Source organism: Callithrix jacchus, chromosome 7 (genome assembly GCF_049354715.1).
Source record: "Callithrix jacchus isolate 240 chromosome 7, calJac240_pri, whole genome shotgun sequence".
Taxonomy (NCBI): domain Eukaryota; kingdom Metazoa; phylum Chordata; class Mammalia; order Primates; family Cebidae; genus Callithrix; species Callithrix jacchus.
The window spans coordinates 69,327,559-69,352,318 of NC_133508.1; the positions used below are offsets into that span (position 1 = coordinate 69,327,559).

Below are 24,760 nucleotides of genomic sequence, written 5' to 3' on the forward strand. Positions count from 1 at the left end.
TGAGCCACCAGGCCAGGCCTATTTTTTTTTGGATTTTTAATGGAGATGGGATTTCACCATGTTGGCCAGGTTGATCTCGAACTCCTGACTGCAGATGAGCTGCCCACCTCAGCTTCCCAAAGTGTTGGGATTATAGGTGTGAGCCATCTTGCCTGGCCTGCTATTGACTCTTGAAATCCTTTTTTTTTTTTTTCGAGTCAGACTCTTGCTCTGTTGCCAGGTACCAGGCTGGAGTGCAGTGGCGCGATCTTGGCTCACTGCAACCTCTGCCTCCTGGGTAGCTGGAGGCTACAGCAATTCTCCTGCCTCAGCCTCCCGAGTAGCTGGGATTACAGGCATGTGCCACCACGCTCGACTAATTTTTTTGTATTTGTAGTAGAGACAGGGTTTCACCATGTTGACCAGGATGGTCTCGATCTCTTGACCTTGTGATCCGCCCGCCTCGGCCTCCCAAAGTGCTGGGATTACACGTGTGAGCCACTGTGCCTGGCCTTTTTTTTCTTTTTTTTTAAGACAAGGTCTCACTCTGTTTTGCAGGCTGGAAGGCAGTGGTGCAAACATGGCTCACTATAGCCTTGACCTCCTGGGCTCAAGGGATCCTCCCACCTCAGCCTCCTGAGTGAGTAGCTAGAACCACAGGTGCTTGTCACCACACCTGGCTAATTAAAAACAATTTTTTTTTTTTTTTTGGAGAGATGAGCTCTCACCATGTTGCCAAAGGCTAGTCTCTAACTCCTAGGCTCAAACAATCCTCCCACCTGGACCTTCCAAAGTGTTGGGATTACAGAAGTGAGCCATTATGGCAGGCCTTGAAATTCTTAATAAGTATTGAACAAAGGGCCCTGCATTTTCATTTGCAACGGGAGGTGCAAATTATGTAGCCAGTCCTGGCCACTGGGAAAAGGAGTTGCTGAAAGGTTTAGTAGCAGGCAAGATTGACATGTTTCTGCTGACTACCCCCTGCCAAAAGCCATGAGTATATTTGCCTTCTTTCCTTCTCCCTACAATCAGACTTTATCCAACAAGCCAAGACCCTGCACATCATTCTCTCTGCAAGTCTCAGCGCTGGCTGTAACTTTTTTTTTTTTGAGACAGAGTTTCAGTCTTTCCCAGGCTGGAGTGCAATGGCACAATTTTGGCTCACTGAAACCTCTGCCTACTGGGTTCAAGCAATTCTTCTGCCTCAGCCTCCAAAGTAGTTGGGATTACAGGCATCTGCCATGACATCCAGCTATTTTTTTTTTTTTTTTTTTTTTTAGTAGAGAAGGGGTTTCACTGTGTTGGTCCAGCTGGTTTTGAACTCCTGACCTCAGGTGATCCACTTGCCTGGGCCTCCCAAAGTGCTGAGATTACAGGTGTGAGCCACCCTGCCTGGCACCTGTAACACTTTTCCCTTGAAAACTGCATTCCCTACATTTCCTTCCCTCACCAACTAACAGAGGAAGAGATTGGGTTGTTAGGATTAGTGCTAGGCCGGGCCAAGAGCACTCAGAGAACAGGGCTGGTTCCTGATCCAGAATAGGTGCTCTGGGATTGTGGGATGGATCTGAATGAATGGTGGTTAGACAGGAAACTGAGGCCTGGCATGGACACTGGGTGGTCTGCCCTGGGGCCCCCAGGTGGGAAAGTGTCAGTGATGGCCCAGGTTCACCACAGCTGAGCCCCTGGGGACATGGAGGGGGCTGAGGCAGGTTAGGGAGATCCTACTGCACTCCAGTAATCCTACAATATTATGGTGAGTGCTATCTACAGTGTGCCATGGCTGACTGGGCTGGGTGGCCCAGATAAATGGGCCCCTGCCCTCGTGGAGACCAGGACGAGGAGAAAGCTGTGTGGCTAGAGTCAGACTGGGTGACTCTGGTCACCCCACTGGTAGGGACATCACAAAACCCTGCTGGGGACTGAGGGAGGGTTTCAAGGGTGCTGAACGCACAGCTGGCCCCCAGTGCAATTTCTAGCCATTAGGGTTTGAAGCCTGGAACCAGGCAGAGACAAGACCCAGATGCCCATCATGGCTTCTCTGCCGCTGACCACCTCTGAGTTCCTGGGCAATCACTGTCCCCTCCTGGCCTCCATTTCCCCTCCCTCTTAGCTCCTCGTGGGATCAGATGATATAAAAGGGCTTGGTCAGCTGTATCAGAGCCAGAGATCTGGAGGCAATGAGCACAGCAATTTCAGATTCTTAAAGGCTTCCTTTCCTACCAGCCTCCCAGTCACACCTCTCACCTGCCCAGCGTTCAACTCTAATTAGTGTTGAGCATCTCACTGGGAACTCCGGGTCCAGGCAGGAGTGCCCTGAGGCCTCAAAGCCTAGCCCGGGGGTAAACGGAGGAAGGGCTAGCGTCATCCCTGCCACCAAAGGGTGAAGCGGGAACCCAGGGGGCCTGGGCCCCAGCACACTGAAGGTGGCTGGAGGCTGGGGGAAGGTGTGGCAAAGAGCGAGGAGGCGACCAGGTCAGCAGATGGGAGAGAAATGCCCACTGCGGGTCACAGGTCTTGGGTGTGTCTGAAGCCTCTGTTCCTGGCGCACGCCCCCCCCCCCCCGCCCCCGCCAACACTGTCGGGCTTGGAAGGAATTCTCCCCATTCCCTTATTCCAGGAAAAAATATTCCCCGTCTGTTCCCAGCCCAAACTTGATACCGACTCCTGGGGTTCAACCCCAGCCTCTGGCTCCCCCTTTCCAGAGGACTTCCCTTCCCGTCTCCATCCCATACCACCCTCTTCCGAGCCGACCTCCCGCGGGGCCCCCTCTCGGGCCCCGGTAGGGGGCAAGACCCCTGGCTCCCGGGATCCTCCTCTCGGGACCGGACCTCGCCCTCTGCCCGGCCTGGGGGAGGCGGGGAGGGGCCATCAGGCAGCGCCGCTCCCGCCCCGCGGCCGCTCCCGCCCCGCTCCTTCCCTCCCCGCCAGCCTCCGCCCCGCCCGCCGCCCGGCCGGCCCCTCCCGCGCCGCTCCCGCCGCCCGCTCTCCGCGCCCGCTCGGCCTCCGCCGCCCAAACTTTTCTCCGGGCGCGCGTCCCCGGCGGCCGCCTCCGGCATGGGCGCCGCGCCGCAGGGGGCCTGACCCGCTGCCCGCCCGCCATGGCGGCCCGCGCGCCCCCAGCCGCACCTGCGGCCGAGGAGCCGGGGAACCCGGGCGGTCCCCCGCGCAGGAAGAAGTCCCGCTCCGGCCTCCGCCGTGCTTTCAGCTGGCTGCGGGGCAAGCGGCGCAAGAAGAAGGCGGCGGGGGCCGAGGGCACTGAACCGCCCGCCCCCCGGGCCAAGAAGGCGGAGGATAAGGCCAAGAGGGCCAAGGGCAAAGGCCGAGGTAAGGCGATCGGCACTTGGGCTGAGCGCGGGGCGGCGCCGAGGGTGCGGACGCGGGGGCTCTGCCGGGGGTCCGCGCGCGGCGTGTTGGAGGGGGTGAGGACAGGGCTGAGTCCGAGCACCTCCACCTGCGCTGCCCTCCGCACTTTCCAGACCCGGTCAGGCCCTGCTCTGAGGGGAGGCGACCCCCGGCCGGGGCAGGGATCCCCTGGCAGAGCAGGAAGTGCTGGCAGCCCAACTCCAGGGCGGTGAGGCGATTCCTCCTCCCCCAGGCTCACCCAGGTTCTGCCCTCTGCTGAGTCAGGGGGTCAGAGACTTAACGCTGGCCTGTGGCCAATGAGAGACAGGTGGCCTTGGGTCTCTGGTGGGGACCCTCCGGGCCTGGAAGGTCAACCGCACTCATAGAGTTCCAGCCCTGCAAAGGACCCAGCATGATGGAGCGCAGTGTGTCCTGCCTTGGTTTCTTAACAGTGCTGGCTTTTCCCACCTGGCCTCCCTCAGGCTCACCTGGGCCAGACCACAAATATCACTTCCTGGGGTGGTGAGCTCACCAAGGTGAACCAACCCACCCCACCCCATCACTCCTTCCAGCCCTGGTAGAAACATGCCAGTGTTGGAAATGTGCTTACAGATGGGAGAAACTGAGGCCCAAGCTCAGTAGAGAGGCTGTACCTGCGTTGGGGTGGGTACTGAAAATACAACAGCCCCTGGGCTCCTCCTCTGACCTGGATGGGCAACCTGAAAGGAGGGGAAGCCCACCTGGCCCATCCTGCTGAGGTCGCTTTCAGCTTCTTTCGTGGGCCTTTCCTCATTTTCCCTGTTTCTGTCTTCCTTTTGGTGGGGAGGGCTTGAGTCTTTGCAGAGGGTGGAGCTCCCATGGGTTTGCCATCGTCGGAAGTCCACCTTTCCTAGACTGCTGCTGCAGTGCTGGAGGTGAGGAAATGGCCGGGTGTGTGGGCCCATCCCATTCTGCCTGTGTTTACCCTCCCAGTGTCCTTTAACCACCTCTTCTGGGAGAGTTAGAAGGAACACTTTAGGGGTTAGGAAGAGTGTGGAAAGCTTCCTGTGTGATTGTATCCGGCCTGATCTTCCTTTTGGATAAGGGCCCTGCTTCCCTGCAGCCCAGCCACAAATAGAAGTGAGGGTGCTGGGGCTGGGATGACTGGGCCAGACCCTGAGGGAGGATTGGATTTGGGTGAGGGGTGTTTCCAGAGGCTCTGCAGTCCTAACAGGACATGGAGTCTCCCCAGGACTGCCCCACTGGGATTCAGTCTGAAGTCATCCCCATCTCATTCAAGAGGGCATTGCAGCAGGATGGATTGTGGTCAAACTGTCAGAATTCGCAGGCAGAAGGCTAGTGGACTAACAACAGTGTCTGCTCCAGGGCAATAGATCTTTTCCTCTGTGAGACCAGCCTGGGAGGCAGGGGGCTGGAAAAGCTGAGCCTGTAGGTCACTGCTCCAACAGCCTGGGTTTGGGGTCATTGGGTCAGTGTCCAGGCCTCCCTCTTGCCTTGTGTCTGGTATCAGGTGGCTCTGGGCTTTCTGGGCAGCATGTCAGCATGGGCAACACCTCCTTGCCCCTGGCTGTTGTTTCCCCAGGTCCGGAGTTGGCCCCAGGTACAACCGGAGGAAGTCCTGTTCCCTTTTACTTCAGCCTTCTATTATTGCAATTGTTTCCTTGTCACCTGCCTGGCCCAACTTCTTTTCTGTTTATTAAGAGAAATGAATCTGATCCCTCTAATCTCCACTGGCAACGCTGGCTAGGAAGGGGAAGCCTTAAGAAGTCTTAACTCTTTCAGGGAGAATGTTCAGAATGGAGATTGGGAGAGGTGAGAAGGGATACACAGGAGGTTCCTTGGGAGGTCAGGGGTCTTTGCTGAGGAGATCCTTATCTCCTCCATTCCAATCTCTGGCTCGAAGACCTGTGAGATGCAGGTCTTGATTTCTCTAATCTGACTCTCCTGCTGTAAGATGGAAAAACTGAGCTTGCCATGGAATTTTGAGCACCAATCTTCCACGACTCCCTTGCTGACCTCACTACCCTGCACAGACTTAGAAGAGAGGAAGTCTAACATTTATTGATTAGTCTGAATGTGTCAAGATCTCACTTGCAGATGAAAAAATGGAGGGTCAGGGACAGCGAGTGACTGACTTGACCAAACTAGGATTTAAACTCAAATCACCTGCCTCAGAAATGGAGACTGTTTTCATGATTCTCCCAAGGACATAGAGCAGCAGGTAAGGCTTGAAGATCTTCTCGTCCAACTCACTTTACAGATAGGAAATGGCCCAGAGAGAAGTGAGGAAACTTAATAGAGTGGGGAGAGTATCAGAGTCAGGCCAATGAGAGTTTAAATCCTGGCCCAGCTGCTAGCAAGCCTCATGACACAGGAAAAGCAACTTCTCTTTGGGCTCCCTGAACTCTACTACCGTCTTATGGAAAAGAAAGGGGGAATCCTCTGGCTGGACATTGCCTTGATGGGGCTGTGACCTTTATGTCTCACCAAGATTCTCACAAGAGAGCATATGAAAATTGGCCAGGTATGGTGGTTCATGCCTGTAATCCCAGCACTTTGGTAGGCCGAGGCGGGCGGATCATGAAGTCAGGAGTTCGAGACCAGCCTGGCCAATATGGTGAAATCCTCTGTCTACAAAGTACAAAATTAGCTGGGCATGGTGGCATGCGCCTGTAGTTCTGGCTACTCGGGGAGGCTGAGGCAGTAGAATGGCTTGAACCTGGGAGGCAGAGGTTGCAGTGAGCCAAGATCACACCACTGTACTCCAGGCTGGGCAACAAAGCAAGATTCCATCTCAAAAAAAAAGAGTGTATACACACACACACACACACACACACACACACACACACACAATAAGGCTGGGTGTGATGACTCATGCCTATAATCCCAGCACTTTGGGAGGCCAAGGCAGGCAGATTCCTTGAACTCAGGAGGTCAAGACCTGCCTGGGCAGCACAGTGAAACCCCATCTCTACTAAAATACAAAAAATCAGCCGGGTGTGGTGGCATGTGCTTGTAGTCCTAGCTACTCGGGAGGCTGAGGCAGGAGAATTGCTTGAACCCAGGAGGCGGAGGTTGCAGTGAGCCGAGATTGCGCCACTGCACTCCACTCTGGGCAACCAAGTGAGACTTTAAAAAAAAAAAAAAAGAAAATTAAAGAGAAGCTGCCATAGAAACGCAAGGGATTGCTATGACTGTGTTTATAAGTTTAGTTACCTGAGCTCTAAGTACCCAGTCTGGAAGGAATGGTCTCCGAGGCTTAAGAACAACTCTGCTGCCCTGGTCTGCTCCTCTGAAGCTACATGATGCTGACAGGTTATTCACCCCTCCAAGCCTCAGTTTCCTTATCTGTAAAATAGGGATAATAAATCCTGGCTTTATAAGGGCCTTTTCAGGATCAAATGAGCTAACAGACATGCAAGCGTGTTGTGAACTGTGGATCAAGGTGCAGTTGGAAGCAGGTTCTGCTGCTGCTATGCTGCTGAGGACTTGGGCATTAGCCAAGTTCATCCTGATCCATGTTTGGAAAACAGCGTCAGATGCTCGTGATGATGATGATTATTATTGAGGGGGATTCACAGAGGGTAAAGTCTCACTTTTTCCTACCGGAGGACTCAGACATAAGAAAACGTCAAAAAAACAAAAACAAACAGGAATCCATATCTTCCAGAAATACCACCTGGACTCTAGACAAGTGTGTGGGTAGGAAGTGTTTCTGGGATAGATGCCAGGACTGGAGCCCAGCAGATAATCAGGAGAGGCTTTCTGGAGGAGGCGAGCAGCCTATGGAAGGAGAGTAGGGTCCTCGCTAATCGGAATGAGAAGAGAAGTAACAGGAAGCTGCTACATGCTATGTTTACCCTGGCCAGGCATTTTCATCAAAGTCTTGCCTGGTTTTTACAGCAACTTGGGAGGTGCACAGTTATCACCATTTGTAGGTAAGAAAAAGGAATGAGAGTAAGTAGCCCAAGGTCACTCAGCTTCATTTATTTGAAGAAGACATATTCTTTAGTGTTAGGCACTGAAGGTGATAAGAATGCAGGAGGAACAGGCAGGTAAGGTCCCTTCCATCTATGTGGAAGTGAGGTTCACAGCATCACAAAGATGGAGCCACTCAGTCTGCCTCCAGAGGCTACACTCTACAAAAATCAAAATTATTTTGGATGGCTGTGTGGGTTTTTTTTTTTTTTTTAAGATGGAGTCTCACTCTGTCATCTAGGCTGGACTGCAGTGGCACAGTCTCAGCTCACTGCAACCGCCGCCTCCCTGGTTCAGGTGATTCTCCTGCCTTAGCCTCCCAGGTAGCTGGGAATACAGGCGTGGGCCACCGCACCTGGCTACCTTTTTTTTTGTATTTTTTTTAGTAGAGATGGGTTTCACTGTTATTGGACAGGCTGGTCTTGAACTCCTGACCTTGTGATCCAGATGATGTCTGTGTTTCTGACTCTGACTCTGGAGGGGGTAACCTCTCCAGAGTCTTAGACAAAACCAGTTTTAGGGAAAGGGGTATGTAGTCCTGAGGGTTTATCTTGTGCAGTGGGCAGTGGCTAAGGGGTGGGAGTGGGCGTGGCTCTGATACTGAGAATTTGAGAGCCATCCTCCCAGGCCTAGGAGACTTAGCCCCACGCTAACTCCAGTGAGTTCACTGTGGCCTCTCCAAGTTCCCTCTGGCCACTCAGGGAGGACTGTCCTTGGATGGCATGGAGTTGTGGAAAGAACCCTGAGTTTGAGTTCTGCTCTGCTGTATGATCTTGGGTAAGCCCCTCTTGGGACCAGACATGCCCTGCCTTGACAAAAATGGGGTTTAATGGCCTCTGAGACTCTTGTTAGTTCTAGGATTCTGTGGGTTTGAGAATGCGCTGAGGGAGCAAGCCTGTAAGGGCTGGGGGCTAGGCATGGGGATGGGAGCTCTGTCCAGGAAAGGAGAGCTGACCTCCCACTAGCCAGATAAGACACTGAGACCCAGTGGCCTGGATGTCATAGGAAGGTGGATAAGGTGGCTGGGCGTGGTGGCTGATACCTATAATCCCAGCACTTTGGGAGGCTGAGGCGGATGGATCACTTGAGGTCAGGAGTTTGAGACCAGCCTGGCCAACATGGTGAAACCCTGTCTCTACTAAAAAAAAACAAAATTTAGCCGAGCATAGTGGCAGGTGCCTGTAATCCCAGCTACTTGGGAGGCTGAGGCAGGAGAATCACTTGAACCCAGGAGGCAGAGGCTGCAGTGAGCCAAGATCATGCCACTGAACTCCAGCCTGGGCGACAGAGTGAAACTCAAAAGGAAGGTGGGTAAGGAGAGTCCAGTATGAACAATGCCATTTCTCCCTGCTGAGGAAGGGGCCTAGATAGCTCTAAAGCAAAGTGAGAGTCCAAAGTCTCTGGGGTCCTGGGCACCTTGCCCTTCTGAGGTCAGGATGGGTATCTATTTGCCCTTCAGTAAACACTCTATGTGTTTTCCCCTTCTGTGTCAGCTCCCACGCTGCTGCTTGTGTCTGGGATGTGCTCCCCTTCACTTTGCTACCAGTGAACTCCTTCCTATTCAGCCCTCAAGGCCTCATGTCAGTGTCATCTCTGTCATATTCCCAGGGGAAGTTATTGCCCCCAAACCCTAGAGCAAGATGCTTAAGAGAGTTGGGGTTGGACAAAATATGCTTTTCCGGCCACTTTCTTCTTGGGTAAAGGGCACCTCAGTGTCCTTACTTGGGGCCTGGACTAATGTAATAGAGGCTGAGTTCTCTCTGCTATAAGATACATCCAATAGGGGAGTGGTTTCCCCAGAGGAATCTGGGGTTTCTCTCTCTCTCTCTCTCTTTTTTTTTTTTCCTTTTTAAAGACAGGGTTTCACCATGTTGGTTAGGCTGGTCTTGAACTCCTGACCTCAGGTGATCCGCCTGCCTTGGCCTCCAAAGTGCTTGGATTACAGGCATGAGCCACCGAGCCCGGCTGGAATCTGGGGTTTCTCAATAAGAATGTGACATTTTGGCTTCCCAGAAATGTAAAAAATAAAGAGCGTGGCAGGGTGGCTGCTCTGTCTCCCCCAAACCCCTGTGAAAGGATGGACATTTTCTTCCTAGGGTCCAGATGGGAGAGGGTATCTCACTCATTCATTTCACAAATATTTCCTGTGTAACTGTTATGTACCAGGCACTGTCCTGGGGATGAATAAGAGAGACAAAGACCTGGGCCATGAACCTCACAACGAATGTGTGTGTAGGGGGGGGAAATACTACACGGAACAAGCAGTTAATGGTTAAAAACTGTGACAAGGGGAAGCACAGCAATTTCTGGGGGAGGTCAAGGATGCCTTCCCCAGGGTGGTGGCACTTGAGCTAAAATGGAAGTATGAAAGTAAGCTGGGATTGAAGGGTTTGTGGTGCAGGCAAGGCACCTGCTAGGGGCTTGGGACCAGCTGGTTATCTGGGGTTCTGTGGGGTCCAGGGATTGCTGTACTCCTTTGAGTATTCACAAGGACAGAGACTGGGTTGACTGACTCTTCCCTCTGCCCTGGCCAGCACAAGGCCTGGCTAAGTGGCCTTGGGTGATAGGTAATGCTCCAGTATGGGCCCCCAGACATGGGCATCTCTGGATCCTAGACTCTTGGAGCTGATGGCCCAAGATGTCATAGGGAGCTCTCATGGCACATACAGGCCAGGCAGCTGAGGCCCAGAGGAGGAAGTGACTTGCCCAAGGTCACATGGCCATCTAGTGTCAGAGGCAGAGGCAGAAGAGGAGCCCACACATGCCAGGACTTCAGCTTCCTCACTCCTTTCTTCAGACCTCAAATGGAAAATCCCATCCCAGAGAGGTGCCTCTGCCAGGGGTGGGAAGAGCTGAGAAGGAAGTGAGGCCAAGGGACTCTCCCCTGCCCTCCCCTCCCCTTGACACCTTCAGGGGCTCCTTCCAGCTGTCTTTCCCTCACCCTTCTCTTGGAAATTCCCCTTGGGCCTGAAAGGGGCTCTCAATTAGTGTGCTCTCCCCCCCACTATTACCTCCCTGCAGGACTCCTAGCAAGGGCTGAACTGGGGTGGCCAAGCCCTGTGGCCCCCAAAATCTGCATTCTCTTGTCAGCAGAAGGCAGAGTGAGAGTCTCCCCTCAGCACCTGCTCCTTGGAAATCCCTCTCTCTTCAGACGCTCAAAGCTATCTCAGCTGCTCATGGCCTGTCACATGCTAAAGAAAACGAATAAGAGGAGGCATTGTATGTTATTTGGGCCACAGTGAACATAGCAGGGTTGGAGGAGCAGGGCCACACACCTTCCTTGTGCAGACCCCAAGGCCACCTCCAGCCGGTTTGCAGACTTGGGGAAGGCAGCCAAGTTCCTGCAGCTTCCTTGGGTAGGAGGAGTGACATCTCTGTCCGCCTCCCCTAGCGTTAGTTATACCCCACTGTAGTTTATGCCCTTGTGCTCCACTGTTCTGTGGGGCCGATTTGTTAAAGGACTGTCAGCCCCACTCGCAGGGTGCCCAGCTCTGTGCTTGGCATGGAAGGGGAGACGGAGACAGCTCAGCCCACAGAGGATTTAAACCCTGAATCGTGCAGCAAAGTACGTGATTCTCAGCAGGCTCCTGGTAGAGAGATTACTAAGTGAGGCCTCCTGTCTGCTTAGGACACCCCCCTTTCCAAGTCTAGCTAGGTGAGGTCTTCCCCACCATTTTCTTTTTTTTTTTTTCTGAGGAGGAGTTTTGCTCTTGTTACCCAGGCTGGAGTGCAATGGCATGATCTCGGCTCATCGCAACCTCCGCCTCCTGGGTTCAAGCATTTCTCCTGCCTCAGCCTCCCAAATAGCTGGGATTACCGGCATGCACCACCACGTCCAGCTAATTTCGTATTTTTAGTAGAGATGGGGTTTCTCCATGTTAGTCAGGCTGGTCTTGAACTCCTGACCTCAGGTGGTCCGCCCGCCTCGGCCTCCCAAAGTATTGGGATTATAGGCATGAGCCACCGCACTTGGCTTTCCCCACCATTTTCTAAGAGGGTCACGAGGCATTCCAGCTCACTCTTGTGGTTCCTGGAGTTCTGGTCCATGTGTCTTCCATACCACCTACTTCTTCCCACCAGTCCTAGCCTAGCCTCTCCTATGTTCTTGGCAGTGGGTAGTACTCCTCCCACCAGATCCTGGAGCAAGCACTGCGTTTGCAGTGAAAGTATTTATGCACTATCATCACCACCTCCATCAGTATGCAAGCATCACTGTTGCTACTACAGCTAATCTACAAGCCCCACCATCTCCACCTCCACCAGTTTCTATTAAACACATAGGTGCACCTACTGTGTGCTGAGCCTGGGGTTACTAAGAGGAGTTACACAATCACTGCTCTTGAGGAAACTATGTCTTTTTATTTATTTATTTATTTATTTTTAATTGAGACGGAGCTTTGCTCTTGTTACCCAGGCTGGAGTGCAATGGCGTGAATTGCCTGGGTTCAGGCAATTCTTCTGCCTCAGCCTCCTGAGTAGCTGGGATTACAGGCATGCGCCACCGTGCCCAGCTAATTTTTTTGTATTTTTAGTAGAGACGGGGTTTCACCATGTTGACCAGGATGGTCTCGATCCCTCGTGATCCACCCGCCTCGGCCTCCCAAAGTGCTGGGATTACAGGCTTAAGCCCTTGACACAGGACACCTGTGGGGAAGACAAAGGTGGGAGCCCCAGGCAGCCTAGAAGAAGGCTTTTACCTCTTTCTCTTTCTTTTCTTTTTTTTCCATTCTGTGGCCCAGTCTGGAGTACAGTGGCCTGATCTCAGCTCACTGCAACCTCTGCCTCCTAGGTTCGAGGGATTCTCCTGCGTCAGCTTCCCAAATAGCTGGGACTACAGGCACCCACCACCACGCCCAGCTGCTAATTATTTATTCATTTTTTTAGTGGAGATGGGGTTTTGCTGTGATGGCCAGGCTGGCCTTGAACTCTTGACCTCAAGTGATCCACCTACCTTGGCCTCCCAAAGTGTTGGGATTATAGGCATGAGTCACAGCACCTGGCCCTTAACAATTTTTTTTGTAGAGATAAGGGTCTCTCTCTGTAGCCCAGGCTGGTCTTGAACTCCTGGGCTAAAGTGATCTTCCTGCCTTGGCCTTCCAAAATTCTGTGATTATCTGAATAAGCAACCATGCCCAGCCTAGAAGGCTTCTAGAAGAGGTAAGACTTGGCTTGAGCTTTGAAAAACTAAGGTTATAGCAAAGAATATCACTGGAAAGAAAAAGAAAAGAAAAACTAAAGTTAGTATAAGGGGAGATGCGTGAGGGTCACTCAGCTCCACAGAGGCAGGCACAGATGTGGCTGGTTTCACATACCCATATCTTTGTGCCTGCATGTCCCATACACAACCAACTGTAGATATGGGCACATACTTAATAAACACAATTGCACAGCCATACAGGCACACAAAAGCACATGTAATTACAGTCCTTTTTTTTTTTTTGATAGGTTCTCTCTGTTGTCTAGGCTGGGAGTGCAGTGGTGCAATCTCTGCTCACTGCAGCCTTGACCTCCTGGCTTTAAGCAATCCTCCCACCTCAGCCACCAGAGCAGCTGGGACTACAGGCGCGAACCACCAAGCCTGGCTAATTTCGTTTTTTTTTTTTTTTTGTAGGTAATGGGGTTTCACTATGTTGCCCAGGCTGGTCTTTTTTTTTTTTTTGAGACAGAGTTTTGCTCTTGTTACCCAGGTGGAGTGCAGTGGCTCGATCTCAGCTCACTGCAACCTCCGCCTCCTGGGTTCAGGCAATTCTCCTGCCTCAGCCTCCTGAGTAGCTGGGATTACAGGCATGCGCCACCGTGCCCAGCTAATTTTTTGTATCTTTAGTAGAGACGGGGTTTCACCATGTTGACGAGGATGGTCTCGATCTCTTGACCTTGTGATCCACCCGCCTCGGCCTCCCAAGGTGCTGAGATTAGAGGCTTGAGCCACCGTGCCCGGCCCAGGCTGGTCTTGCATGGCTGTACTCAAGAGATCCTCCCACCTCAGCCTCCCAAAGTGCTGGGGCTATAGGCATGAGCCACTGCACCCAGCTGTAATTACAGTCTTAGAGATAAACATATTTGGTTGGGCACGGTGGCTAACGCCTATAATCCCAGCACTTTGGGAGACCGAGGTGGGTGGATCACCTGAGATCAGGAGTTCAAGACCTTTGGCCAAGATGGTGAAACTCCATGATACTAAAAATATAAAAATTAGCTGGGTGTGGTGGCATGCACCTATAATCCCAGCTACTTGGGAGGCTGAGGCAGGAAAATCTCTTAAACCTGGGAGGTGGAGGTTGTACTGAGTGAAGATGGCGCTACTGCACTCCAGCCTGGGCAACAGAGTGAGACTCTGTCTCAGAAAAAAAAAAAAAAAAAAAGATAAACATATTTACCCATGCACATAGGCCAATTATTACTCAAATACACAAAAATCAGTGATCGTCACAATTACATAGTGAAATACACAAAAGCATTCATCCAGACATGAAAACAGACTCAATTATATGGATACAGCTCATACAGAGATGAACTCTAAAGAGAGGAACCCACATGTTCAGGGTCACAGATACACAACTACACAGCCACACTCAAGGACTCAATTGCAAATGTTCAATTACATGCTTGCCTTCAAGGTCAGGCAGAGACACAGATAAGCAGGAGAGGTGGTAGCATGGAGCAGTGGGTATCACAGTCTGGGTCTGAGTCCTGGCTCTGTAGCTTAATGCTGTTTGACTTTGGGCCAGTCAGTTGACTTCAAGGAACTTCAATTTCCCTATCTGTAAAATGGGTATGATAAAAGTACCTACCTAGGCCTGGCATGGTGACTTACATTACATCTGTAATCCCAGAACTTTTAGAGGCTGAGGTGGGTGGATCACTTGAGGTCAGGAGTTCGAGACCAGCCTGGACAACATGGCAAAACCCCGTCTCTACTAAAAATACAAAAATTAGCTGGGTATGGTGGAGTGCATCTGTAATCTTAGCTACTTATGAGGCTGAGGCAGGAGAATCGCTTGAACCTGGGAGGCAGAGGTTGCAGTGAGCTGAGATTGCGCCACTGCACCCCAACCTGGGCGACAGAGCAAGCCTCTGTCTCCAAAAAAAAAAAAAAAAAACAAACAAAAAAAGTACCTACCTTACACAATTGTATTGTGGACAAAATGAAGTAATGCATGAAAGCAGCACAGACCCTGGCACATAGTAAACACTAAGTAAAAGGGTGCTACTATTATTTTGAACATCATAACTACAGAAATACAGTCAGTTCGATACATTTGTACACGCAGGCACGTGACACTCATGGGGAGGTGACTGGTGGGCTCTAGCGGCAGCAGGGCTTCAGACCCGTCTTCTCCCAGCTCCCTTGCACTCCTCAGAGCTGTAGGTAGCCTCTGGGCTGAGAGAGCGGGCAACGCTCCTGCCCCGCCTGGACCGGCCAGGCCTTTCCATGAGCGTTCTAGGCTGGGCGGCTCAGCAGGTCTCCCAGGTCCCGGGAGGGGCGGAGCCGACGGGATGCGCGCCAGGCCCCGCCCCTCATCCGGCCCCACCCCCGGCCTGGCCATTGGCCGCAGAGCTCGGGGGCGTGGTCGAGCTGGGGCTGGGGGCGCCCGCGGTGCCAGCCCGCGAGTCTCGCTGCCTCCCTCCCGGGGCTGCGGGCCCGGCGGCCTGGCTGGCTGGGCCGCTCTTGGGTTCCCACGCCAGTTCCCGCGCCCGCCATGGGCAACTCACACCACAAGAGGAAGGCCCCCAGCGGTCCCCGGGTCCGCAGCTTCTGGCGGTTCGGGCGGTCGGCGAAGCGGCCCGCAGGTAGGGGCCGGGGTGGGGGCGGGGCAGGCAGGGAGGAGGGTCCCTGCTGCGGCCGTCGCCACCGCTGCTGCCCCCTCCCGGGGCCTAGAGGGTGTGAGTGTGGGGGGTCGGGAATACCCGCGCAGACCCCACCCCTCACAGGCACACGGAGACACACGTACACGGTAATACCCACTGATGGGCATACGTACATGTTCGCAGTTTACACGGTCACACGCACGACACCCACTCAGATGTACGGACACGCAGACACAGGAGCATATACACCATCACACCCACACCCTCGCACCACCGCAGTAGGACGACAGAGCCCGAGACACAGGTACATGTATACCTATGCATGCAGTTTACACAGCCACACGGACTACACCCACGCACAAATCCAGACACAGGCACACAGCCGTTCACACACATCGGTCATGTGGGTACAGTTGCCCAGCGTCTTAGGCACACAGATGTACACACAGGTTCGTAACTGCATAGCCTACCAGACTCCCACTCAGGCTCACAGCAGACCCTAAGGCACTCCGACACACACACACGCTTATTCCCCAGATCTTAGCCCCCAACAGGCTGAAGGCTGAAAGTTTGTAGGAGGGAGGGGAGACAAAGGTGGAAGGGAGAAGCTGGAAACCCGGGGCTGGAGGCTCGGGACCGCCTCCATCTGGCGCGATCGGGAGTCGGACTGGTTTTCTTGGCTCCCTCTCTACCCCCACCCGCCCCACCGCGGCTTCTCTCCGCTCTCCCTTCCGTCCCCCGCGGTCCCCGAGGTCGCCGCCGCATCTCCCCCCTTTCAATGCAGCCACCGAGCTGGAACGCAGCCCTGGCCGTCTGCTGCGGGATCCCTCCGCGGGTCACATTCCAGGCTCCAAGGGGGAGGGGAGGGAATGGGGAAGGCCTCCAACCCCAGTGTGGGGAGATGGGATTCCTGTTTCCCCCAGCAAGTGCAACAGTTCAGGGTATCCCCGCGGGGTGCTGGAGGAGGGGCCACCGAGAGTGCCTCGTTTTCTTACTGGTGAATCCAGAGATGGGGGAAGGGCAGGGTGATGAAGTCATTCCCCCTCCCCAAGATAAAGGGTCTTCAACATAGGCAGGCACCCTAGGGGTACCTGTTGGTCTGGGGGAGTGAGGGAATCCCAGAGGAGGTGGGGTGAAGGGGGCCCTGCCGTGGTGGGAGAATCCACGGGTGTATTCCCAGGATGGCCCACATTCCTAGAGATTCCGAACCGGAGCTTGATGATCTCATCTCTCCATGGAGTCGGTGGTGGAAAGAGCCTGGGCTGGGAAGTGGGGGACCTCTCTTCTCAATGAACCTCCGGAATAAGCTCTGGTGACCTTGAGCAGGTTCCTTTCGCTTCTCTGGACCACCCTGGCTCCTACAGGGGGCCTGTCTGTGAAATCTGGAGCCTTAGGTGACTTCTTGGGACCCTTACCGTCTAGCTAGCCATCTCATGGATAAAGAGACTGAGGTCCAGGAAAGAGGGACTTGTCCAAGGTCATTTGCCTCTGGTGGTTTGAGGTAGTAATATAATAAAAAATGACAGTAAGAAAAGGGTTAACTAAGTTCAGTTAGGCTCTTTGATGATTTCTCAGAAGGTTAAGTGTTAATGAGAATCTCCAGGACCTTCCAGCACTCTCCCTGCCGCAGCAGTCCTGAAAGTCCTGTCTATGCCTACCTGTCTCTCCTAGAATCTGCACTAAGGGGGCAGCGCTGGGGCTCTTCATCTGTCCTCTGATGGCATCTCCGATCTGATGGTTTCCTAGGAACTGTGGGCCCAGACTTGTGACCATATGTGAGGAGGGAGAGAGAAGATAAGAAGGCTGTGTTTATAGTCTCTTGCCTACTGGCCCTTGAGAAAGTGGCCTGGGGCTTCCAGCAACCCTTGTGAGCTTTCAGCTCCTGCTGCAATTCATGAGTCAACTCAGGCTTTAATGTGTTCTGAAAAATATTAGAAACTAATGGCAAGACAACACAGAAATTAACTGTGGGGGCTAGGAATATTCTAGACTATATATCAAAAGCCTTCTGGGTTGGGATCAGCTTTAGAAAATTGAGGAGATGGTCCTAATTTGGTCTTTGAAGTAACCACTGGATTGAAATTAGTCCTAAATTGTTCATTAAATAGGAGAACTGGGGATTCCTTTCAGCTGTGGGGTATGGTCTTGAGCAAAGGCATGGAGTTGAGGTCAGGCAAGATGGCTCACACCTGTAATCCCAGCATTGTAGGAGGATCACTTTAGCCCTGGAGTTCAAGAGCAGCTTGGGGCAACATGGCAAGATCCCCCCCGCCCCCCCCGCATTTCTACATAAAATAAAACATTAGTTGGACATGGTGGCATGTGTGCCTGTGGTCCCAGCAACTTGGGAGGCTGAAGTGAGGGGATCACATGAGCCTGGGAGGTCAAGGCTGTGGTGAGCCGATGATACCACTGCACTCCAGTCTGGGTGACAGTGAGACCCTTTCTTAAAAACAGTGAATGGGCTTGAGACCCTTTCTCAAAAAAAGTGAATGGTTCATACCTGTAATCCCAGCACTTTGAGAGGCTGAGGCGGGTGGATCACCTGTGGTCAGAAGTTTCACCTTGGCCAACATGGTGAAACCCCCTCTCTACTAAAAATACAAAAACTAGCCAGGCACAGTGGTGGGCACCTGTAATCCCAGCTACTCGGAGGCTGAGTTAGGAGAATCGCTTGAACCCAGGAAGTAGAGGTTGCAGCTAACCAGGATTGAACCACTGCATTCCAGCCTGGGTGACAAGAACACGACTCTGTCTCAAAAAAAAAAAAGCGATGGAGTTGAGACTGAACATGGAGGTGGAAGGGAAAAGTAGTTGAGCGTCCTTCTCCTGAGGTTCCATTACGAATGTAAACCTCAGTACCTTTGGTTTTACTTGTGCTGAGATCCTAAATCATCCTCGGCCTCAGCCTCTGCTGTGGCAGGCCGAGGTGGGGATTGGAGCTTGAGTATTTGTCCGTTTCATTCATCTGTGAGAGGAGGAAGGAGAGAGTACAAGGCAGGCAGAGAGGACAGGAGTCTGCAGGCCATAGGGAGCCAGTGAAGGTGCTTGAGCATGGGAGGAGCCTACAAGTGGTGTGTTAGGAAGATGGCTCTAGGTTGGGGGCAGGTGCAGGCAGGACAGGTTGAGGGGTGGGTGGGGTGGTGAGAGTGGAGGTTCAGAGACTGTTGCAGTAATCCAGGGGAGAGGTAATGAGGTGAGGGCTGGGGACAGGGTCCGGGCTGTGGGAGTGGAGAGGAGTGAAAGTGGCAGAGACACTTTGGAGGAAGTGGCAGAATTGATGGGACCTGGGATTAACCTGATGTTGAGAGTAAGGGCCAGAGGGAGCTGAGTGGGCTTCTGTGCTTGAGGCTGCTTGGCTGGGAGATGGCAGGAGAGATAAAAATAGGGTCCTGTGCTGCCTCTTTGCATGAGTTAATTCATTTTTCCTTTGACTGGCTGTTCTCCCATTTTAGAGGTGAGGAAGCTGGAGCTCAGAGAGGTGAAGTCATTCTCCCAAGGCCACACAGCAAGGAGATGGCTGAATCTGGATTCAAACTCAAGCCTGTCACATTACAAAGCCTGTGCCCTTAATCCATTTAGGAATAGAGGGGTGTCATCTTATGATGGAGGTGCTTGCAGGTCCCCTGGGCAAAGAAGCCTACAGCCCAGGGGATTTGGACTATGTAGAGAGGACTAGTGGAGGAAGCACGGTGGGGAGGATTAGGGGTTGAGGACTAAGCATTAAAGCCTCCAAGGGCTTAGAGAGGGAGCAGGTGGGAAGGGGAAATCAAGACTCAAGGAAGGATTGATCCCTCAGATCAAATGCCCTTGGAAGGTAGAGAAGGGTGAAGATGTACGAGATAAGGCCTCCTGACTGCTGGAAAGACACTGTAACCTGCCGGGTTTGGCCTTGGCACTCAGGGATCCACCCAACTCTCCCCTTCCCAGGCTAGCTGGGCACTTGGTCCTGGGCAGGTCGGGGAATGGTGGTGGATGTGAATTGGGAGCCCAGGAAGACCCGTCCTTTTCCTGTTCCCATTAGTTTTGCATGGTCAAGCTCACACACATGGCCCTCCTTCTGGTTGGATTTATTCTTCCCATTGTGCACACGGGGAGACTGAGGGAAGGGACTGCTAGAGTCAGACCATCTGGAATTCTTTTCATCCCTCCCACTGCCTGTAGACCTGTAGGTTTAACCTTTTGGAGTCCAGGGTCCACAGCTGGAGAAGGCTCTCTCCTTCATTCCCCTCATGTCTCCTCCCATTTCTTGGGGGGAGACTTGTGACCAACTGCTTGGGTGACTTGTTTGTGGGAGCCCTGGACTTCTAGATAAGAGGCTGGTCCAGTTGTCTCTGATCTGAAGGATCTGAGATAGCGAATCTCCTTGTTGACCCAGGCCTTGACTCAAAGCGGAACCACTGACCTCGTTCCTTCTAGGGACAGAGTCATCCATAGTGAGGGCTCTTTGGAGATCATCTCTTCAACCCTCCCACATCCCAGATGAAGAAACTGAGGCCCAGAAAAACACAGTGCCTGGCTCAGGATCATGCTGCAATTCAGGGGAAATGAAAGCTCCAACCTAGGACTCCTCACTCCAGGGCAGTGAGATCTGCTCTGGGCCTGGAATTCCCTTCCCTCCCAAACTGAGGGGTTAGGGCTGCCAGAGAGGGGTGTCACTAAAAAGAGCTAGGGAGCTGATGTCAAGTGTTCCTTATCAGACCTTATCTTAATGGTCCTTAACTCTACTTGAGATTTGAAGAGAGCTGGAGTGGGTGGAGAGGAGGCTGCTGCTGACATGGGGAGAACATGATTTTGCAGCTAGTCAGAGTTGGGCTCATATCCTGCCTCTGCCATTACTAGCAGTGTGACCTAGGGAAAGTTTCTGACCCTTGGGGTCAGGGTTTACGCTGGATTGTGTGGCTTTCTTTAAGGTTCCCAGGCACTCTGTGAGGTAGGTATTAGTCCCACCTTACAGATGAGGAGACTGAGGCCCAGAGAGGCCATTCGTTTATCCAAGGCCTGGAATCCAGACCTCCTGATTCCCAGCTCTTTCTTCTCCTTACTCTGGTGGCTGCCTCTCTGGCATCCATAAGATGGGGATAAGCATACCTTGAAGCAACTAAGAAAAGGGCTATGGAAAGTTAGAATTGTACCTTGGCCGAAAGGGATTATTATGTCATTGCTGGGAGCAAATACTGGCCCAGAAACTCATTAGGATATTTATTAATATTATTATAGCTAATTCCTCCCTGCACTACTGCCTGTTCCCCCAGGGCACCCTGTGGGATGGGCTCCTCCTCTCCCTGCTCTGGGCACTCCCTGCCCCCCATTATTTACCTTAGAACCGGCCTGTCTGCTCTGCCCCTGCTGGGGTGGGGCTGGACACCAAGGGAAGGAAGGAGGGGGATTCCTGCACAGGTTGGGTGCAGAGCCCCCGCTTTTCTTTGGGCAGAGATTGAGGCTGGCCCCCCCCCCCCCCCCACCGACCCTCCTTACCCATTAACTTTCTCAGACTTAGGAACACTAAGGTTGTTGGAGTGAGACCCAGGTTCAAATCTTGAGATCTGCCACTCCCTGGCTGGGTGACCTTGAGCAAGTTAGTCACTTTCCCTTGAGCCTCCTAGTGCTCACTTGTGAAAAGGAAACCAACCACTCCTGCCTTTTAGCTTTTCTGTTAGGTGTTCTTCCAGACAGCAGAAGAGAAAGTGTTTTGAGAACTGTGAAGGGCCTCCACCTGAAAGTTTGTTATGCTCATTTTCCTTTGTCTTGCCTCTTTGGAGATAAAATCTGTAAACACTCGGTTTGGGTTCTGCTTCTAGAATGTGTAATGGGGTGGGGGGAGGGCCTTCATTTGTCCACCTGTATGGTGAGGGGTTGAGGCTAAGGGCCTCTGAACACCCAGAATTCTGGCTCATGGGCTGGCCAGAGGTAGTTCAGACAGGAGTAGGGAGTTGGAGTCTGGGTTGGCTTCAGAGGGTTCAGCCTCCTGAGCAAGGCCACCTGGACAGCTGTGCCCTCCCCCCTCATTCCTCTCCCCTGAGTCAGGCCTGCCTGGCTGTGGGCGCGCCACCACCCCCGCCCCTTGCTCTGGAATGGGGCAGGTTGAGGCCTCACCCCATGGAGGATGCTGCCAAGACAGTGCCTGCGCATGCGCGTGGCCTTGGTGGGCAGGGGCTCCCGCCATTCCTCCCTTTCCCCAGGCTCAGGAAAGCCCCTGAGTAGGGGCCACACACACCTTTGGCAGGCCCTGTGTGAGTCTGTGCAGTCGGTCACGGGTGAGGAAGGCAGGGACCAGGGTGGCTTAGGTGTGCTTTGTGGGTGTGGTTTCAAGAGTGCCCACCTGTGGAGGTGGCCCCAGTGGGACACTGCCCGAATCCCTGCCCTGGTAAACTGTCTCTGAGTAGAGGAACATGCAATGTGCTTCCCGGTGTGCTCTGCACGCTGGGGGCGTGGCCAGGAACAAGGTGTCTTCTCAGATCCAGGAAGCCTCCTCCCCCAGGCAGGTTGGGGATGGGGAGGCAGTGTGGGGTGCTTCCTTCATGGCCTCAGCTCTAGGCCGTACCTGTCTACTGTTAGGGCAGAAAGCTCTGGAACAAGGACTCTTAAGTGTGGCTGTGGGCAAGGTCCTTCCACTCTCTGGACCTTAGTTTTTTTGTGAAGTACCCCTCCCTGTCACCTGGGACTCAGGTTGCTGAGCCCCTCCCTAAGCAAGCCACAGGTGTATAGACCTGGGGTGGCTCCGAGAGGCTGCTGGCTCTGACTGTGGGTGGGTAGGAGGAGGGGTGTTGCTGGGGCAACCAGATGTTATCAAGTGTAAGCCCTTGGATCTCTGGGAATTTGCAGCTGTGGCCCTGCCTGCCAGCTGTGGGCCTGGGACCTTGATGAGCTGGTGTTCCCCCACCCCCATCTTGGCAGGAGCTCAGCCCTTAGTTTCCCTGGTTAGAGGGTAGCCGAGGATGACTGTCCTGTGTGGTGAAAGCCTCCAGTTTTAGAGCCAGCCAGAGCTTGGGAAGTCACATGGCTCTCTCAGCTTCACAGGCCCGTGATCAGTTACTAGAAAATTACCTTCCAGTACCTTCCTCGAAGAGCTTTTGTAAGATCCATGAGGACAGAGACTATGTTTTGCCTTCCACCAGGACCTGGCATGGTGCCTGGCATGAATTACCCTGCAAATGTTGGTCTACTGGTCTTTTCTGTTTGTGTGAGACTGATAAGAAGGGTGGGTGGGTGGGTGGGTCTGGCTTAAGAGGGGAAGAGTGAGGATGGTAGGTGGTCAAGAAAGCTCCAATTTGTAGGAATGATGGGGTCCCACGACCCTTCTTCAGAGGGGAGATCAGGTTTGTAGCTGGCAAAGCGCACGGAACATGGCTTTTGAATTCAAGTTGTTCTGAGGCAGAATACTGCTTTGCCATTTATACGGTGAAGGGTAGGGAGGGCAGCTTTATAATGCTTGTCCCTCTGGCCTCCATTTCCTCATCTATAAAATGGGAATATAAGTATCTACTTCTTAGGATTGTTGTTTAGATCTCAATGATTTGTAGATGTGACTATTCAGCTCCAAAAATGTTTGTTCTCTGGAGATCAAACATTGCAGTGAGCCGAGATCGCGCCACTGCACTACAGCCTGGGCGACAATGGGAGACTCTGTCTCAAAAAATAATAATAATTGTAAAATAAACAGGGTAGGTACTGTGGGGAGAGTTTTCTAGACAGCAAGGGCTTCTAGCTAGGGCTCAGCTTGTGCTTGAGTAGTCTTTGAGAGGCCAGTGCTAGGGTGGCAGCAAATGGGGAAGGAGCTGCAGGGGGCTCACGCCACTTGGGAGCTGCTGTGAAGTTTTAGTTCCCTACAGACTCAGAGAGAAAGGTGCTATAACAGGGGTGTCCTCAGGCACAGCTGGTGGGCTCCTGCACAGATACATATATATAGTTCACAGACTCTCTTTTGCAGTCTCTGCTATGCTTTTTAGAGTTACTAGGGGAACCTTTTTTTTTAAAAGCTTTATTTTTTATTTATTTAATTTTTTTTAGAGACAGGGACTTACTGTGTTGCCCAGGCTGTAGTGCAGTGGCACGATTATAGCTCACTATAACCTTGAACTCCTGGGCTCAAGAGATCCTCCTGCTTCAGTCTCCCAGGGAATCCTTTTTTTTTTTGAGATAGAGTTTTGCTTTTGTTGCCCAGGCTGGAGTGCAGTGCTGTGATCTTGGCTCACCGTAGCCTCCGCCTCCCGGGTTCAAGCAGTTCTCCGCCTCAGCCTTCTGAGTAGCTGGGATTACAGGCATGCACCACTATGCCCAACTAATTTTGTATTTTTAGTAGAGACAGGGTTTCACTAAGTTGACCAGGCTGGTCTCGAACTCCTGACCTCTTTATCTGCCCACCTTGGCCTCCCAAAGTGCTGGGATTACAGGGGTGAGCCATCATGCCTGGCCGTTTTGTGGTTTTTTTTAGCAGAGTTCGCCATGTTGGCCAGGCTGGTCTCAAACTCTTGACCTCACGTGATCTACCTGCCATATTGGCCAGGCTGGTCTTGAACTCTTGACCTCACGTAATCTACCTCCCTCAGCCTCCCAAAGTGCTAGGATTACAGGTGTGAGCCACCGTGCCAGGCTGGAATATATATATATTCTTTGAGACAGTCTCGCTCTCCCCCAGGCTGGAGTACAATGGTGTGATCTTGGCTTACTGCAACTTCTGCCTCCCAGGTTCAAGCGATTCTCTTACCTCTGCCTCCCTAGCAGCTGGGACTACAGGCACATGCCATCACGCCTGGCTCATTTTTGTATTTTTAGTAGAGACAGAATTTCACCATGTAGATCAGGCTGGTCTTGAACTTCTGACCTCAAATGATCTTCCTGCCTCAGCCTCCCAAAGTGCTGGGTTACAGGCGTGAGCCACTGCACACACTGGAATATTTTTTAACAGTGTCACTACCCAGCTGAAACCCTCAAGGCCTATGGGGCCCACCCCAGCCTGACCTGGTACCTGCTCTCCTCTGATTGCATCTTCTACCATTCTTTCCATTGCTTAGTCCTCCAGCCATATTGGCCTCCCCTCTGTTCCCTGAAACCCACTACTCCTGCCTCAAGGCCTTTACAGTTGTTGTAGCCTGTCTAGAAGACTCTCCCCACAGTACCTACCCTGACTGGCTCCTCAGTATTCAAGTCTCGGTTCCAATGTCCTTTTCTGTTTATTTAAAAATTATTATTGTTTTTTGAGGCAGAGTCTCCCATTGTCGCCCAGGCTGTAGTGCAGTGGCGTGATCTCGGCTCACTGCAATCTCCACCTTCTGGATTCAAGCAATTCTCCTGCCTCAGCCTCCCGAGTAGCTGGGACTACAGGCATGCGCCACCGTGCCCAGCTAATTTTTGTATTTTTAGTAGAGACCGGGTTTCACCTTGTTGACCAGGATGGTCGTGATCTCTTGACCTCGTGATCCACCCGCCTCGGCCTCCCAAAGTGCTGGGATTATAGGCATGAGCCACCGCGCCCAGCTTCTTTTTTTTTTTTTAATGAGACGAAGTTTCACTCTTGTTGCCCAGGCTGGAGGGCAATGGTGTGATCTCAGCTCACTGCAACCTCCACCTGCCAGGTTCAAGCAATTCTCCTTCCTCAGTCTCCCAAGTTGCTGGGATTACAGGCATGCTCTACCACACCCAGCTAATT

At 52.7% G+C, this 24,760-nt stretch overlaps 1 protein-coding gene across 2 annotated transcripts in view; it reads left to right on the forward strand.

Annotated features, from left to right (window-relative positions):
• The first annotated feature begins 2,994 nt into the window (after positions 1 to 2,994).
• The window catches only part of NHSL3 (NHS like 3), a 32,570-nt gene continuing 10,804 nt past the window's right edge, over positions 2,995 to 24,760 (forward strand). Inside the window, exon 1 of one of the 2 annotated variants that reach the window (XM_009000839.5) lies at positions 2,995 to 3,306. In XM_009000839.5, the coding sequence (XP_008999087.3) occupies positions 3,081 to 3,306 (226 nt within the window). In that variant the 5' untranslated portion in view covers positions 2,995 to 3,080. Of the gene's footprint in view, positions 3,307 to 14,911; positions 15,094 to 24,760 lie in introns of those variants that run through there. The other variant, XM_009000840.5, reaches the window with a different exon arrangement.